We start from the raw sequence: 18192 nt of genomic DNA, 5'->3' as shown, positions 1-18192 counted from the left end.
TAAAATCCTTAAAAATGAAGTGCATCTATCAACTCTAAAGTTTACATACAAAGTCTACATTTTAAATACATTTGGTGAAGTGCTGCTATATAACATTTCCTAAAACTTGTGTGGAGTTGGAGACATACATACAGTATTTGTCAAGGGCTAGCATAAACATATTTGTCAGCAAAACATTAATTGTCAAAACTACTTAAGAATGTCACATGGTTTTCAGACACCTCTTTGATCATTTGATAATGTTCGGTGTTTTTCTGACCACACACCTGTGTGGTTCCCATCAGCATTTCTCATTCAAGTTGGACTTTTGCACTCAAACCAAAAGGCATTACAATTATTTTTTTTTAACTAAATGTTTGGAATACTGTCACACCTTCAAACCACTGTTGTTTATGGTGCCAGTGAGGCTGTGTTTAGCTGCACAGTAGCGAGAATGTAGCGACTGTCCCAAGAGAGTGATTCAGGAGATTTTACTATCACGCATACAGAGGCTGATAGTCATTCTTCTTGCTTTTGCAGGCAATGACACAGATGCTGAGCATCCCAAACAACTGAAAAAGAGAGAGAAAGTTGCTGAAAATTCACTGTCTGATAAACAAGGATAAAGATGAGGCTAAAATGAGCTGATGTACCTTAATGATGGCAAATCCCAGGATGACCAACATTGCATAACTGAGCACATCCTGAAGCATCTGCTCCAGTTTAGCTTCACATCCCTGTAGGAACAACAGAACAGTTTTTTCCCCCCCCTCACAAAAAACAAATTACATAATTTGAATATGCTTGGGATTATGTTGATCTGAATATAAGTGTTGTAACTAAAAAACTGAACCTATTAAAAATGTATTTTGTTATTTATTGTAGATAGAGCTGAAATAAAACAAAATATACATATTAGACGAAAAACAAATGAAAGCACTAAAATTCCAAAATGTGAAAGAAGAAATAGCAATAAAAATAGTTTAAAATAAAATTAACTGGAAATAAAAAATAAAAGATAATTCAAAATATTAATAAATACTATAATAGCATTTAAATAATCCTAAAATAAAACTGTTCACTGAATAAAATAATGCACAATATCAGATGTCAAGCAGTTTTGCGCTCAAACCTGTGTGTTCAGAAGATCTAGTTGGGTGAGTTGGCCAGTGCATTGTGTAGCATTTGCTTTGCAGCAGGAATGTGGCACAGAGTTGTTATGTTGGCCAAACCATGGCATTGCAGTCCAGTCTGTGATGTTATTCACCCCACAGCACTCCAACTGGAAATGTAAAAGTGAAGATTAATGTAAAAAGATGAAGGGGACAATAAAGAGAATGAGAATCCCTCATGCATCTATTATGCCTGTGCAACCAAAAATGATTGCAATGATATGAATGAATCTTTCAGCCTTACTTGGAATTGCAAGTAATCCACTGCATGGGTTTCACTGTCCACACCGTCATACTTTTGAAAGACGCTGTTCATTGACTTTTCTAGGTCACCCTTAATCTGTATACATCATAAGAAAAAAATGCCAATGTTCATATTTCTACATATCATACATATTATTCATAAGTTATATGAGAATTACTTACTCTTCCCCTGTAGATGAAGCCAAACACAAAAGCGGTCACCTCGGCTGCGAAGATTATCATGATGATGAGAAGAAACTAAATGCAAATTCAGATAAAAGTATTAAATATTTAAACCCTCATCTACACAATGATGAAACCAGTTCTACCCCAGAGGCTTTAAAGTAGGAATAGAAACTACCAATATGAACCCTACATTCTATTTTCGATAAAATAAACTGAAACAAAGGCTTTGGGCACAAAAGGTACACAGACAGATGGCCCATACTTACAAAGCCTAAACCGACTTTGGACTCCCTCAGAGTTGCACAGCAGCCAACGATCCCGATGACAAACATGACCACAGCCACAGCGATTATAATGGCTGCTGGGATGACGGAGTACTTATTAGATACAAAGTCTTCAAAGCTGTTGTAGCTCTTTATCACATAAGAGCCAACATACGCGAGGGCCGCTCCAGCAGCCTGAAGAAAAAACAACAACAGGTGGGTCAAAGACATGATCCTCAGGTCTATTTATTTGTTCCAAAATATATTAAAAATAACTTTGAAAAACTTTATTAAAAGGTAAGTTTAGTTCAAGATGTAAAAAGTCATGTGGGGCAAGTGTTGGGCTAGTTACTCAAAGAATGTAATATATTACTCATTACTAGTTACTCCTTTCAAAAGTAATATTGTTACTTTACTTATTACTTTCTGGCAACAGTAATTAGTTACACTACTAGTTACATTACTTTTTCTTCACGCCCCACAGAAGTTGTAACTGTGTATCTTCCACATAAAATTCTTCTAGAATGTTACGAACAACATATTTCTGCCTCATCATTTGACCAAAATCCACATTGGATCGCAGTCAGAAGTTATTACAAACACTCAGTAGTGACTGATAGTGACATTCAAGTAGAAGTGTTGTATTAATCTCATTAATTGTCATGTGTAGCTTGAAGCTTTCATTATGTATTTTATCAAAACACACAAGTTTGGTTAGGTAGTTAGGTTATAATTAAAAGAGTTTTGATTATATAATGTACCACATGCTGATCAGAGGGGCATGGGTGGGATGTAATGCCAGAGTAAAGTAAAGCCACTATATACACAACAGTGTTCAGATCATCTTTTTTCCTGACAAAATCAATATAACTAAGTATAACTAAGTTACTAGTAACTAGTTACTGCCCAACACTGGTCATTTCATAACAAGTACACTTTGGAATTCTGGGTTATGTATGACTCGCTAGCGCATGATCTGTTTCTTCAGTAGTCAGTCACAATGCACAGTCACGAGACCACGAGTAACCTTCTCCTGCCCTCTAATCTTTCCTGGAATGCTAGTCTTGTGCCTCGGCTTGAGCAGAAGCAGCACAGTAAAACAAAAACCCTTGAGGCATGAAGGTACACATCACAATGGCAATACATCAGCTTTACACAAGACAAAGATGCTACAATAAGAACTTTCAGTTCCAGGTTTTGTTACTTACTGCACTGCTGTTACAGGAAGAAATAAAAAGTCTCACAAAACCACAAGTGCATGATGTGCAGAAAAGGCCAGAACAGCGGGGCCCCTAAGGGCCTTAAACTTTAAAAAAGTTTATCTTGATTTCTTTGAATTTTAGCAACGGCTATATGCACAGGAAAATATTAAATTGGCTGTGCAGAAGACGTCATGGTTTTCTACAGAACTCCCTTTCCTGCCCAATGAAGCCAAAAATGAGTGTGCGGCACTAAGCCAAGTCAGATGACTAGGCCTACATAATGGCACTGACAGTATAGCCATCAACAATCTTCATTTTTTCCACTGAGATCAAGTTAGAAGCGCTGACAGTTACATCAACTCTGATGTAAACAAGTGTGAATACCTTTAAAGGCTGCATTGCAAATGACAATGAAGCTTTCATTTGGTTTTCTTAAGTGTATAAAGAAAGAGCAAACAAATGACTCACTCTAAATTAAATTACATTCTAGAGAAGAGCTCGCTGTCAGAAGCGTGTTACTCTGGCTAAACAATCATTTAGTGTCTGGAGGAGGAGAAACAACTGGATGAATACAAACCATTATGATGCCGAGGACCCTTCTTCCTACAAATACAGTCATCAAACAACAGCAAAACCAACATTTCAGGACAGCATGGGTTTGTAAACCTCTTAGGGTAAATTGATATCTTTAGACCTTTCTATATTTATGAAACAAAAGAAGACAACAGAAATTATGTTAAAAAGAACAACACAAACTTACCCAAAATATTACACTGAGAAATAAAAGAACGGTTTTAGATGTTAGAATTCCGCAATCCATGTCTGCTGCTGAGTGATGGGAGCCCAAGCTGCGAATGTTTTCGGACAGTTTGAGACGTTTTGTTTTCTTTCCTCGTGTTCTTTTTAGTTCAGTCAGTGACAGTCACATGCTCTCTCGACTCACGGGTTTGAAGCGGAAACTCCCAGGTCCTAAATACCGTAGAGTTCTGTGGTCTATATGCAAGCGGTTCACGGTAGAAATGAGTGACGCGTTGCCTAGGGAACGTGATAGACTAGAGCAGAGAGCACTGATCAAAGCTGTTTACTTTCAGCTTTGAGTCCTTTTTATTATGCTAATATTTAAAGTAGTACAACTTTTGACTGCATTTCACTTGATTTTTGTTGTTGTTGTTGTTGAACTGGGACGGATCATCAGCAAAAGTGGGACAGGTCAACTTGAGGTGGTCACGGTGGTTTTTGTAACATGGTAACTGGTTTGTTTATGGTATAAGGTGGCCTAGTTTTAATTTGTTTACACAACAGCTTTGAGGACAGAATTCCTAAGGTATTTGAAACTATAAAGATAGTCAGTATTTAATTTTGCTAAACACAAAGTGTTGTGTATTTGAGCAAACTGAGCATGTTTGATTAAAAAGTAGTAAAATAATTTACACCTATGTAACCCTCAGACACCTCTGAACAAGCAAAACAACCAAAAGGGTCCTTTTAGGTCATTTATCATCCAACTGACATGGCATCAAAGATAAGTTTTCAGCTGTCTAGGAGACACCCTTCTGGTGTAATAACTCCAGAAGAACAAACTGTAGGAAGTAAAATGCTTTTATGAATTATACTAAGATGATTTTAGCATTATTTGAAGTTTTATGTCAGCCACATAAATATGGATGTAATGAGGCTAATAGCCTCAGATCTCAGACAATCCCACCTGACAGCTCTGTTAGCATTTAAGTAAAAAGAAAAAAAAGATAATATATTAAAAATAATTTATCAGTGTTATTGCAGTTATAATTACATTTATTCAACGTGTCAATGTTTTTGTAGGGACATAATTTGCTAAAAGTGAGAAAAAAAGAATATGTTTTAGTTGGCTAAAAATGCATTATTTGTTGAAAAACTCAGCAAAATATTCTATTTATAAATATTGATTAAAATTATATAAAATTTATATATTATATAAAAATATGATCTCACGGAACAATTGCACATAATTATAAATAATGGGTTTAAAAGCATTATACATTATACAAAGTCTAGAAATTGTTCAGTCTTAAAACAGCATGGCACACTGATTCTTCACATTTGCAAATAGAAAACAAATTTTAACCGTATTGATAGAATGCTACGTACAAGCAGTGGTGGACAGTAACGGAGTAGCTTTACTTCGTTACTGTACTTGGGAAAATCCCAGGTATTTTGAGCAGTAGGATTATAAAAAATATGTGCTAATATAAATTTAAATTAAGTAGCCTATATAAAATTGCTAAATAAATCTATCTATCAGTACTTTTTTACTTAAGTACATAAAAAATCGAGTACTTTTGTACTTTCACTCGAGTAAAATTGAAAAAGGAGTACTTTTACTTTTACTGGAGTAATATTTTATTATACGTATCTCTACTTTTACTCAAGTACTTGATTTGTGTACTTCGTCCACCACTGCTCTGCAGAAGTGGCAAGAGAGTACGCTCAATAATCTGGTGGCTATTGAATGCTCCGGGCTGCTGATTCACTATTTTCTGAATCCATCAACATTCCCAGACCTCCCAGGACCAACAGAACAGTAAATAAAATGGCTTCATCAGTTCGCCAAGCTGCAGAGCAATACTATAAAGTAAACACCATTCCAGGTTGTGTAAATCCAGATTCCAAAAACTTCAACTTTCAGGCAAATGTAGATGATGCATCTTGTGAGGGTCCAGTCACCAATCTTAGCTTTGGTGGAATTTTCCAACGATGCACTGCACTGACATCAGATGGAAATGCTATCTGTGATGAAACAGCACAGAAAAACCCAGCTACTGGGGATTATTCTTGCCCTCAGCAGTACAACACCACCCTATTACGCTCTGAGACAGTAGAACGAGGTTATAATCATTATGAATGCCACAGCCACTGCCGCAAATGTGGTTTCTTATGGTTGCGTACTTGTTGTGACCAAACATGTGGTGATGCTTACCGTGTCCGTCGTGCAAAAGTTGAAACTTACTGGTGTTCCACAACTCAGAAGACCCCCGAGTACTCTGGATACCTTTTTGGAGGTCTATTTGGACCAGGCATGCAAAACCCACTGACCAAATCTAATAGCTGTCCTCCAAACTACTTTACCCAACACTTTTTGTCTAATGGCATGATGGTTTGTCTGAGCAATGATTATGAGGCTGGAACAAGATTCTCTGTGCCTTTTGCTGGTTTCTTCAGCTGTCAATCTGGCAACCCTCTTGCAAAGGGTCAAAATCGCTGTCCACCTCAGTTCAGCCAACATCTTGCTTCCATTAGTGATGGTTGTCAGATATTGTACTGTGTCCAGTCTGGTGTGTTCACTGGTGGTCAGTAAAAGCCTATCCGCCTCCCACCATTCACAAGACCACCAATGGTCAGCATGATTGCAACAAACACAGTAGCTGTAATGACAGAAGGTGATCGTTCTTGGGTGAGAGTTGGAGAAACTAAGATGTGGAGACTGGCAAAGCCTGGTGAAATTAATCAAATGGCATCAATGTTTGACACATCATCTTCTCAGATGTCTGGAGGAGAGAAGGCTGGTGTAGCCATTGGTGTAATGGTTCTGGTTGCTCTTGTGGTTGCAGGAACGGTGTTTATAAGAAAAGGAGACATCACATATTGATCTCTTGGCTAAGTACATAGAATACAAACCTCATAGCTAAATGGTTTGCAATGCTGTGGAAAATTATTGTATATTGTAATGTTGTGAATTTAATATTATTTGTTATTTAAGATGTATTATTTGTTAAAAAAACAAAATCCAGTTCACTGTATATGCATTTCTGTGTCTACTTACTTAGGCATAAAACTGTGCCACCACATGATAATAAGTGACGATGAAAAACAAACCCGTTAGGTTTTCATCTTATCATCTACACCCACAGCAATTTTTTAATGTTTCTCATTTTGAAGATGTGAAAAGGCCATACTGTTCAGGAAGCAGCATAGAATCTCATTTCCCCTTGTTCAAAAACAAAATCTCAACCCCTCCTATATCATCAAAACAAAAAGTATAGGACATTATGAAGACCCAGAAAATAAGTGGAATTACATAGATAAATTTACCAAAGAATAGGCCATAATGCACAACAAAAATATTTGTTTCATTCAGTCCATAAAACTCCTTCTTCTAAACGTTTATACACAGGTTGAAGGTTCTTTTGTCTGTTCATGTCTTCAGGGTAGCAAATCCATGAAGAGGAAGTTCATAGTCTCATGACTTTATTTTCTGACGCATGTGAAACACAGAAGTGGCTTTAATGAGGAACTCACCAAATTCTAAAATGTTTCAGATATAATTTACTGAAGGTCACATTACTGCAAGGTGGTGTGAAAGACGCACCTGCTGATCATGGAGTCTAGAGCATTTTGTCTGCTGATGCTCTGCTGTTTTATCAATGTCTGCAAGCTTCATCCTCTCATTCATCCCAGTAATGGACTTCGTTTGTGCCGCATAAACTCAAGTTTAGCAGCGCTGGAGGTTCTGCCAGGAGGAGGCTGGGATAACCTGCGCAACATAGACATGGGCCGGGTGATGAATCTGAGCTATTCCCAATGTCAGACCACAGAAGACGGAGTCTATCTCATTCCAGATGAAGTCTTTGTCATTCCACAGAAAGTGAGCGGAGTGGAAACAAACTCGGAGATCATAATGTCATGGCTGGAACAAAAAAGCTCAACTTCAAGTTCCATCAATGCAGATGTTTCCTTTTATTCGGTGCTCAATGCAAAATTCTCCACAGAAAACCAGCGTATGAAAACCCACCAAGTGAAGGAGAGTTCTGTAACAGCACGAGTTCAAGTAAGTACAAAAGTAAAAATAGGAAATGTCATATTGAGAGTTCTATGCACTATATGGACAAGCAGATTGAATATATAATTTTCAAGTATTTCTATGTAAATAAGGAAAAATATAATTTTGAATAACCTACACTATGGCATCATAAAAATAGAAATATCAATTCTAATATCAAAATAAATAAAACAAATTTTTTTATGAGCATCTAAAATAATAATAATGATAATAAACAAACAATTATCATTTAAAACAAATGATGGAAAATTGTCAGTTGCTGTAATTACTGCCAATATTTGGTTCATTTTCTCATATTATCAAAACATTGGTTCTCAGGTCCGTAACCATCTATACACAGTAAAGGCATATCCTGACTTCATTCTGGACACCCGCTTTGCTCGACAGGCAGAGGAAATCGCAGATGCTATTGAAAACAATCAAACTCGTCAAGCAAATTACCTGTCAGAGAAACTCATACTCGATTTTGGCACCCATGTCATCACAAGTGTTGAAGCTGGTGCCACTTTGGTGCAAGAGGACTATTTAAAAATGTCTTATATCTCTAACAGTCAGTCAGATGTGTCTTCTGTTACTGCATCAGCAGGATTTAACTTTTTTGACAAGGTTAAATTTGATATTGGTGCCAGTACATCCCATGGAACCTCTGAAACCAGTGGTTATCAGGGTAACATCACATATTCCTTAATCCAGAGCCATGGAGGGGCTTTATTCTACCCAGGCATCACTCTGCAGAAGTGGCAAGAGAGTACGCTCAATAATCTGGTGGCTATTGACCGCTCCGGGCTGCCGATTCACTATTTTCTGAATCCATCAACATTCCCAGACCTCCCAGAACCAACAGTAAATAAAATGGCTTCATCAGTTCGCCAAGCTGCAGAGCAATACTATAAAGTAAACACCATTCCAGGTTGTGTAAATCCAGATTCCAAAAACTTCAACTTTCAGGCAAATGTAGATGATGCATCTTGTGAGGGTCCAGTCACCAATCTTAGCTTTGGTGGAATTTTCCAACGATGCACTGCACTGACATCAGTTGGAAATGCTATCTGTGATGAAACAGCACAGAAAAACCCAGCTACTGGGGATTATTCTTGCCCTCAGCAGTACAACACCACCCTATTACGCTCTGAGACAGTAGAACGAGGTTATAATCATTATGAATGCCACAGCCACTGCCGCAAATGTGGTTTCTTATGGTTGCGTACTTGTTGTGACCAAACATGTGGTGATGCTTACCGTGTCCGTCGTGCAAAAGTTGAAACTTACTGGTGTTCCACAACTCAGAAGACCCCCGAGTACTCTGGATACCTTTTTGGAGGTCTATTTGGACCAGGCATGCAAAACCCACTAACCAAATCTAATAGCTGTCCTCCGAACTACTTTACCCAACACTTTTTGTCTAATGGCATGATGGTTTGTCTGAGCAATGATTATGAGGCTGGAACAAGATTCTCTGTGCCTTTTGCTGGTTTCTTCAGCTGTCAATCTGGCAACCCTCTTGCAAAGGGTCAAAATCGCTGTCCACCTCAGTTCAGCCAACATCTTGCTTCCATTAGTGATGGTTGTCAGATATTGTACTGTGTCCAGTCTGGTGTGTTCACTGGTGGTCAGTTAAAGCCTATCCGCCTCCCACCATTCACAAGACCACCAATGGTCAGCATGATTGCAACAAACACAGTAGCTGTAATGACAGAAGGTGATCGTTCTTGGGTGAGAGTTGGAGAAACTAAGATGTGGAGACTGGCAAAGCCTGGTGAAATTAATCAAATGGCATCAATGTTTGACACATCATCTTCTCAGATGTCTGGAGGAGAGAAGGCTGGTGTAGCCATTGGTGTAATGGTTCTGGTTGCTCTTGTGGTTGCAGGAACGGTGTTTATAACGAAAAGAAGAAAGAGGTTTTCTGCCACCAGGTTGAGCAGAGGGTATGAAGATATCCATGGTGAGGGTGAAAACGAGAGCAGTGTAGAGATTCAGAGAGAACAACCAAATGAGAATGTTAATGAAAACTCCACTCAACCCCTACTATCATAATCTTTTTAAGATGACTGTTCAGAGATTTACAGTTAAGCGTTATAATGTTATAATGAACATGATTAGTCATATAAATAGTTGGCAGCAGCAGTAACATTCTTTAAGGCAACTTTTTACATTTGTTTTACAACTAACAAAAGTCTGATGAAGAGCCTGCGTGCTCGAAACGTCATACGCTATGCGAAAGTTTTTCAAATAAATTTTTGATACTTTTGGAGCTTTGGTGTTGCCGACTTTATATTTAATTTCTCCACTTGTTTTTTAGTCGAGCACCCATTTGAGGTTGATGTTTGCATTTTTTACAACTAACAATCCAAGCATTGGAATAAACCTAAAATATTTATATTTTTTTTAACTGAATGTCATAAAACATTATACAAAAGAAAAAATATATTAAAAAGTGTGAGGAAAGACCGTACCGTAACTGTTTCAAAAGTCTATTTTACAGATTGTTGTGAAATAAGAATACTCTGAAATGAATTACTTTTAGAGCAGCTGAGGAAAAATACATAAGGGCTTTGTATTCAACATGATTTTCTACTGTTTTATTATTTTTACTGGTATATGTGTATGTCTCGCTTTTTGTGCTTTTGTGACTAATAAATAGTTCTTAAAGAAAGACTGAGCAAATGTCATTAACTTCAGCATGCAATATGATCACGAACCTGACTTAGATTGTGAATAAATATAAGGACATGAAATCTGAGTTTAAATTACTTTTACATTATAATTGTACTTGTTGCTATATGGTGATTGTGATGTATTATTTTTCTTAGTAGAAGCTATAAGACAAACAGTGTAACAACATTAGTAGCCTATATCATTATCACTCTCCAAATCTAAGTTACTTTCATTAACTTAGTTAAAGTTACTTTAAGTTCTTTCATACTCAAGATGGCGCCAACTATCAGCTCTAACTTGCTTTTGCATGACATGAAAGCATAATGATAGCATTGCTATGTAAAATAAGGTTTGCCCAGAGTATTCAGTTAAACGGTGTTACTCTGGACAACAGTCATTATTCAAAGACGTCATGTCTTCTAAGTCTCATTTCACCTCACCCACACACAAAAAATAACAGGAATTAGGAAAGTCAATCATCTACCTGGTCATACCAAATACAGTATAGACCTATAGCTAAATATAACTACTTCCATTTAACAAGTTACTGTACCGACTTCTAGTTTCATCTCAACTTCTTGTAAGTCACAACACACAGTGAACAACAAAACCAGTGGGTAGAAATTAACAGTGGACCTAATAGGCTACATATGACCCCACAAAAAATAATAATAAATTGTTATAAATATTATTAAACATCAAATTATTATTATTATTATTGTTATTATAGAGTCACATGATCACCCTTTATGTGATATGTTACAGATCTGGACAGGATATCTCTCATGCGAAAGAAAAGTTTAAAAATGATCATTGTGGGAAAACGTACAGGCTACTTAGGCACACAATAATATGTAATTTTTTTAAATAGGAATCGAATCCAGATCAGTCCAACCAACTGGTTGTCACTATTCCACTTACATTATGGCTATTTAAATAGAGAGACGGATGAATTTAAACCATTAACTTTGTACACAGCAAGCATGGCTAAATAGCGTAAGCTTTGTTTGTAGGCGCGCTTTGTAAATCAGGCGCGGTTCTCTATAGCGCTAGTCCTTCAGAAAAACACGCCGCGACAATCTCTGAATTCTACAATCAAACATTCCATTGTCGAGTAAAAGTAACTTACATGTTACGGACCTTCGACCGTCTCTGATTCTCTGCGCAACACTCCAATCCGTTCCTCAATGAATCAGTGTTTTTGAACAAACTGATTAGTTGACTCACTCATAATAACCAAACAAAAAAAAACTTGACGACACCTACTGGCGTAATGTAACCTCACTGACTGAAAAATCCCATCCAACACCTTTCTGTTTGACATGAAATTAATTTAATTAATCGTTATATATTTTTTTCTGGCAATAACATGGACTGTTGTAATGTTAAATTTGGCATTTTCCTCCATAAATGTTCTATACAACAATAATAATAATAATAATAATAATAATAATAATAATAATAATAATAATAATAATATTTTATATAAAAAACATATATGTTGGATATATGTTCCTATATATCCAAAATCTTCTGACCAACACTTTCCCATGCAATGTGCTAATGAGTATGATTTTAATTTCATGATATCCATTGTCTTACATGCAATTGCAAGTGAAAAGAAAATGTGTGCTACATTTTGTCATCCACATGTCCTGTTTGATTAATCTTAACCTTGCACTTCACCCTCAATTCCCTCATACAAAGTCTCACGAAAAGAACCCTCCCCCACTGCACAGCTGGTATTCACAAAAAAAAAAAAAATCTAAATCAAAACAAAACCAGTCAGCGGATGAAATCTGTCCAGCACAGAAGAAAGGAAGACACTCCCTTCCACATGACACAATGCCATAGACTCAGGCTTTCACACAGTGCTCCTTTTCAGCATTAGCATTCCAGAAAGTGACTCTACAGCAAAAACATTTCATGAAGAAACTGTAATTTGGAAAGAAGAACAGAGAAAAGGATTTTTCTGAAGTAGGTCAATATGGTGGTGTAACACAGCTGGAATAGACTGTTGCATGAAAGCTACTCTCGGTGGGTAAAACTGATATTTTTTGAACAGATTAGATATTTTAGCAGATTTCAGTGCCATAAAAAATACACTGCACTCTGGAGTCTGGACTTTCATTATGTAATTTTACAATAATATTCTTACTTTGTTTGTTTTTTTACTTTGCATGTATATTTCCTCATGAATGTTTTTCCATCTGAGAAATAATGAAATATTACATTTGAACCCTCTGCATTTTCCCTTTAGAAATCATCATGGAGACAAATCATTGTGTTTTCCACGTGTTTCTCTGCATTTCTTTGATCTTGACACACTGGCACAATAGTTCAGCTTGCCACACAGGCTCTCAGGTAGAATGTGAGAAAGCCCCATTTGTGCCTGGTTACAACCTGGTGGGCGAAGGCTTTGATGTTGTCAGGATGCGCCGTAAAGGTGCATTTTTGATTGATGTCAAGTCACACATGGATAATGACACTTGTACCGTTTGCAAGAACCGCTTTCAGGGAGGGCAGATGCAGAAACTTCCCTCAGCTGTGCGGGACTGGCGTCCATTCAGCCGCTGCAGCAAACAGCTTTCCAGTGCTCTTCATCATTCTGTTGACTCCCTAATGAAGAGTTCAACATCACTCATCAATAACAACTGGGAAATGGATCTTAGCCTGGATGACATAGGAAAAGCAATTTTTGGAGGGAGCCATTCAGATATTGCCAAATTTGCCCAATCTCAGAATGCAATGGATAAGGCAACATTTGCCCTCCATGAAATCAGCTGCACATATTATAGGTAATTCCATATGAATTTATGACTAATTTTGCATTGTATTTATAACGATTTTTTTGTTGTAACTTCTCCAAAGAATGATGACAATCTGTCTCTCAATATCTCTGAACATGCATACAATGTTGTTAGATGATTTGATAACTGAGAAAGCACATACAATTAATGATTTTTATCTTGCTATATACTTTGCATTTATTTAGTGGTCTCATGTATCTCATCCACGGTGGGCGAAATTAAATCTAAGAACTCCTAAATAACATCTAAATTAGTCTGTTAAAGGGATAGTTCACCCAAAAACGAAAATTTGATGTTTATCTGCTTACCCCCAGGGCATCCAAGATGTAGGTGACTTTGTTTAGAACACAATGAAGATTTTTAACTCAAACCGTTGCAGTCTGTCAGTCATATAATGGAAGTGAATGGCAATCACAGCTTTGAGAGTCAAAAAAACATACACAAACAAAACCAAATTAAACCCTGCGGCTCGTGACGATATTGATGTGTAAAGACACGAAACGATCAGTCTGTGCAAGAAACTGAACAGTATTTATATCGTTTTTTTTACCTCTGATTCACCGCAATGTCCGAACTGTCCTGAGTGTGTTCTCAACAGCCTGCGCATGACGTGTCTTCTTCTTCTTCTTGCTTTACGGCGGATCGCAGACTTATAAGTGCATTAACGCCACCTATCTCTCAAGTGGGCCATTGACACTCCTAATTGAGATTGTAGATAGAGTGTCAATGGTCCATTTGAGAGATAGGTGGTGGTAACAATCCAAATTTTTGGGTGAACTATCCCTTTAAGGCTAATGCCTCCGGTAAGGTTTAAGATGTCAAAATGACTCGATTCAAATGATATATCAAATAACTGAATCCATTTAGGCAATGGCAACAATACACTAGACACTTATCTGGACACTTGTAACTATTTTGATTTTTTTAAAAATGCAAAAAAAAAAAAAATCTTCTAAACCAGTGGTTCCCAACATTTTTTCCAGGGGACACCTATTTTATTCTTTAGCAACCCCCAGGTTGGGAACCACTGTTCTAAACCATGTCTTTAACCAAATACACTTTGAAACTATAATGTTTTATATTTTAGAACTAGTGGGGTGGATTTTGACAGACGAGCAGAGCCAAAGCACAACCAAAACAAAGTTATTCCGCAAGATGCATGTAGTTTTCTTTTTTAAGCCAGGCTAGAGGGCCCAAAGTTAGGCCTACATAATGTAGCTCTACAGCTGAATGTTATTGCTTTGATAACAAAATATCAGAGCAGGTGGCAACTACAAGCAATTGATGTTAACATTTTTCAAAAGAATCAATTCCTTAGGGTTTGTGTTCTATAATGATTATTCATATGAAATTCATACATGTTGAATCCAAAGAGACACACAAAACAGATGCTCAATTGCAGTTTACCTTATTTTACCTATTAAAAAAAGAGTTATAATTTTACATGTAAGTTCATTCTTGTAGGCTATTCAGAGACAGTCACATATTTCAAGGCTCATAAGATCCTAATGTAGTTAGGACCTCCTAATATAAACAATATTTAAAAGGAAGCTCCAGTGCAGGTAATTTAATATCAGTGCATCTTTTCATTGTGAGACTTAGGATTGCGTATTATGAGGAAGAGACTTTATCTCAAAGATGCTTCGATTAGCAGGTAATCCTCATCTGACCAAACAATTTAGTCCTAAAACACTTGAAAAGTCAGCCAAATCACAATTTTATCTGAAAAACAAACCCAGAGCATGCTTTAATAAGTACTTTCTTATCACGTCCTTGACAAAATTACTGTCAAAAACACTGAAAAATAAAACATGAGGCAAATTACAGTTTTATTTAGAAACCACAACTAGAATCTGCTGACAGATGACTTTTTGTTGATCATTTGCAGTTACAGAGTCACAGACCACCCAGAGCTCAGCACTGAATTCTCAAAACATCTCCAGCGACTTCCGACACAATATGATGAGGAATCAAAATCCCTGTACCGAAGGACTATAGATACTTATGGCACTCACTACATACGACAAGTTCATCTGGGAGGGCGAGTGAGGCGGGTCACAGCTTTTCGAACTTGTCTTGCAACCCTGAAAGGCTTCTCTGAGACTGATATCAAGAACTGCCTAAACATTGAGTTAAAGATGACTCTGGGGTTCCTGCCAGCTAATGTCTCGCTTTCCAACAAATGCTCTCACATCCTTAAAGATAACATGAACATGGGATTCTACCAGGGCTTCATGACACACAAGACAGAGGTGCTGGGAGGTGAGAAATACTTTCCAGACCTAGTTTTAAACCAAAGCCCAGCTGAAGCATACTCGAACTGGATGATGAGCCTGCATGACAATCCTGAGGTCATATCATATGCAATGTTCCCTCTCCATCATCTGGTGACTGATCCCGAGGTTAGTGTCAATCTAAAAAGAGCAGTAACAGAGTATATTGAAGAGAACATGCTTCCTGTAGATTACAAGGAGAATCAAGGATGCTCACGAACACAAAATCTGGATCACAACTGCTGTCCTATGCAAGCCGGCCGTGGCAAGTTAGTAGTGATGGTGCAGAAAGCAGCAGGCCTGAAAGCAGATCTCTTCACACGCACTGACGGTTATGTGAAAGTCTGGTACAACCTCATGTATGAGGAGACTGGGGTGATTATGGACAATAATGATCCCGAATGGAACATCAGCTATGATTTTAGATCAATCGAGTTTGGTCATGAACTCATATTTGAGGTTTGGGACAGTGATGTCATTTTTAATGACTTTGTGGGGAGATGTGTGGTCAGACCTGAACGTGGATCTCATTCACACAGCTGTAAATTAAAGAGAGGCATCCTGTATTTCACCTACAACGCTTCTTGTGAAGCTCATCTGACTGGACCCAGGTGTAGCAGATATTCACCAAAAGCATAAGACCTTGTATTTGTATAGAACAATTTATACAAAAAGAATATAAAGAATATTTCGGCATATTGCTTTTTTAGACAGTTAAAGGTGAGACATCATATCATAAACAGAGATGTATAGAAAAAAATTATCACAAATAATAAAAAAAAAAATACATTTTTATTTTTTTGTAAAATATTTCCAGTAATTATAGTGAATATTTCTTCTTTATTATTATTATTATTATTTTTTTGTTTAGATTTTAAGACTAATAGATTTCAGAAGATTTGTTACTGCATTTGTTCTGCTACTGCAGAAAATAGTTTTGCTTTTGGTGGTCTTATTCCGGCGCGTGATTGTGGTTATGTATTGCAAAGTGAAAAGTATACGATTTTTTCATGTTCTGCAACAGATCATTCATTAAAACAAAACTGTCTACTGGTTCAATGAAGACTGTGCACAATGACTTTTCATTACATAAAACATGAAATTCCACGCTGTGTTTATCATGCCAAGGTCACTGGTTCATTTCCCAGGGAGCACACATAGTTATTAAATAACACAATGTCTTATAGGCTATAAACTGTATGCACTGAAAGTTACTTTGGAAAAAAATCTGTCATAAAATCAAATGTAAAATAGTGGTCTTTTGTTTTGTTGTTGTTTTTTCCCAGTGTTTTGCAAAAGCAAGCCTAAGTACATTATAGAGACAGGTATCCCAAAGGAAACAGAGGTTGGACACGTACATATAATCTTATCGTTCTGTAACATACTGTAGATAGAAACTAAAAAAATGTAAACTTTAGCATTCTTCCATAACTTTAAAGGAATGTAATTATTAACAGATAAACAAACAATACACAAAAGGACAGAACATAAACTGAAAAATAGATGATAGACACACAAAAGAAGACTCCAAATAAAAACGGCAAGATGAATAGGTTTAACATTATCAGATAACATTGATAAGGCCTATAGCATTTAACTTGACCTCACTCACAACATACGTCCATCTGGGAGGGCGAGTGAGTCGGGTCACAGCTTTTCAGCTGAGACTGATATCAAGAACTGCCTAAACATTGAGTTAAAGATAACTCTGGGGTTCCTGCCAGCTAATGTCTCGCTTTCCAGCAAATGCTCTCACATCCTTAAAGATAACATGAACATGGGATTCTACCAGGGCTTCATGACACACAAGACACAGGTGCTGGGAGGTGAGAAATACTTTCCAGACCTAGTTTTAAACCAAAGCCCAGCTGAAGCATACTCGAACTGGATGATGAGCCTGCATGACAATCCTGAGGTCATATCATATGCAATGTTCCCTCTCCATCATCTGGTGACTGATCCCGAGGTTAGTGTCAATCTAAAAAGAGCAGTAACAGAGTATATTGAAGAGAACATGCTTCCTTTAGATTACAAGGAGAATCAAGGATGCTCACGAACACAAAATCTGGATCACAACTGCTGTCCTATGTGAGCCGGCCGTGGCAAGTTAGTAGTATTGGTGCAAAGTGCCACAGGCATGAATGAAGATTACTTCTCAGCCACCGATGGTTTTGTGAAAATCTGGTACAATGGTGTGTATGAGGAGACTGAGGTGATTATGGACAATAATGATCCAGTATGGAAACACCATCCTTGATTTTGTATCAATTGAGTTTGGTCATAAACTAAAATTTGAGGTTTGGGACAGTGATGTAAATTTTAATGACTTTGTGGGGAGATGTGTGGTCAGACCTGAACATGGGACTCATGTCAGGTACAGAGAGGCATCTTTTATTTCACCTACAAGGCTTCTTGTGATGCTCACCTGACAGGACCCAGGTGTAGCAGATATTTGCCACAAACTTAAAGGAACACTCCACTATTGAAAATAGGCTCATTTTCCAACTCTCCTAGAGTTATGCAGTTGAGTTTTATGCTAAGCTACAGCTAAAAGTGCTACCTCCAGACCCGGAGATCGGCTGAATGGATT

The 18192-nt window shown here is 37.3% G+C and overlaps 3 protein-coding genes and 2 pseudogenes across 4 annotated transcripts; 4 read left to right on the top strand and 1 right to left on the bottom strand.

Moving 5' to 3' along the window:
- Positions 1-232: 232 nt before the first annotated feature.
- LOC107679949 (tetraspanin-3-like) lies at positions 233-3999 on the bottom strand. The gene is made up of 7 exons (XM_016475682.1): positions 3806-3999; positions 1847-2038; positions 1578-1652; positions 1396-1491; positions 1112-1261; positions 633-716; positions 233-551 (listed from the first exon to the last, which is right to left on the bottom strand). The coding sequence occupies exons 1-7, from the start codon at positions 3863-3865 to the stop codon at positions 477-479; spliced, it is 732 nt and encodes a 243-aa protein (XP_016331168.1). The 5' UTR covers positions 3866-3999; the 3' UTR covers positions 233-476.
- LOC107679935 (perforin-1-like) lies at positions 2006-16386 on the top strand. Of its 2 annotated transcripts, none has more exons than XM_016475672.1 (3): positions 2006-2059; positions 12780-13317; positions 15218-16386. In XM_016475672.1, the coding sequence occupies exons 2-3, from the start codon at positions 12788-12790 to the stop codon at positions 16239-16241; spliced, it is 1554 nt and encodes a 517-aa protein (XP_016331158.1). In that variant the 5' UTR covers positions 2006-2059; positions 12780-12787; the 3' UTR covers positions 16242-16386. The 2 variants fall into 2 exon arrangements, with proteins under 2 accessions (XP_016331158.1, XP_016331151.1); XM_016475665.1 differs by lacking the exon at positions 2006-2059 and adding an exon at positions 12051-12556.
- Positions 4706-6670, top strand: LOC107680210 (macrophage-expressed gene 1 protein-like; annotated as a pseudogene).
- LOC107679909 (macrophage-expressed gene 1 protein-like) lies at positions 7352-10494 on the top strand. Its single transcript, XM_016475637.1, has 2 exons — positions 7352-7849; positions 8180-10494. Exons 1-2 carry the CDS (start codon positions 7400-7402, stop codon positions 9896-9898), a joined length of 2169 nt encoding a protein of 722 aa, XP_016331123.1. The 5' UTR covers positions 7352-7399; the 3' UTR covers positions 9899-10494.
- A 312-nt stretch (positions 16387-16698) lies between the features above and the next one.
- On the top strand, positions 16699-18069 carry LOC107680202 (perforin-1-like; annotated as a pseudogene).
- The last annotated feature ends 123 nt before the right edge of the window (positions 18070-18192 follow it).

The sequence above is a fragment of the Sinocyclocheilus anshuiensis genome, unplaced genomic scaffold (assembly GCF_001515605.1).
Source record: "Sinocyclocheilus anshuiensis isolate Anshui unplaced genomic scaffold, SAMN03320099.WGS_v1.1 scaffold13, whole genome shotgun sequence".
Lineage (NCBI taxonomy): Eukaryota > Metazoa > Chordata > Actinopteri > Cypriniformes > Cyprinidae > Sinocyclocheilus > Sinocyclocheilus anshuiensis.
Note: the sequence above shows the minus strand (reverse complement) of the source record. Positions and strands in the feature narration are given on the sequence as shown.

Excerpts from the sequence above, each read along its gene's own strand:
- LOC107679949 (XM_016475682.1), bottom strand. The coding sequence starts at position 3,865 with ATGGATTGCGGAATTCTAACATCTAAAACCGTTCTTTTATTTCTCAGT. Across the intron at positions 1,262-1,395 it reads TGGATTACTTGCAATTCCAA|TTGGAGTGCTGTGGGGTGAA; the intron begins GTAAGGCTGAAA and ends TTACATTTCCAG. Across the intron at positions 717-1,111 it reads TAGATCTTCTGAACACACAG|GGATGTGAAGCTAAACTGGA; the intron begins GTTTGAGCGCAA and ends TTGTTCCTACAG.
- LOC107679909 (XM_016475637.1), top strand. The coding sequence starts at position 7,400 with ATGGAGTCTAGAGCATTTTGTCTGCTGATGCTCTGCTGTTTTATCAAT. Across the intron at positions 7,850-8,179 it reads CTGTAACAGCACGAGTTCAA|GTCCGTAACCATCTATACAC; the intron begins GTAAGTACAAAA and ends ATTGGTTCTCAG.
- LOC107679935 (XM_016475665.1), top strand. Across the intron at positions 13,318-15,217 it reads ATCAGCTGCACATATTATAG|TTACAGAGTCACAGACCACC; the intron begins GTAATTCCATAT and ends GATCATTTGCAG.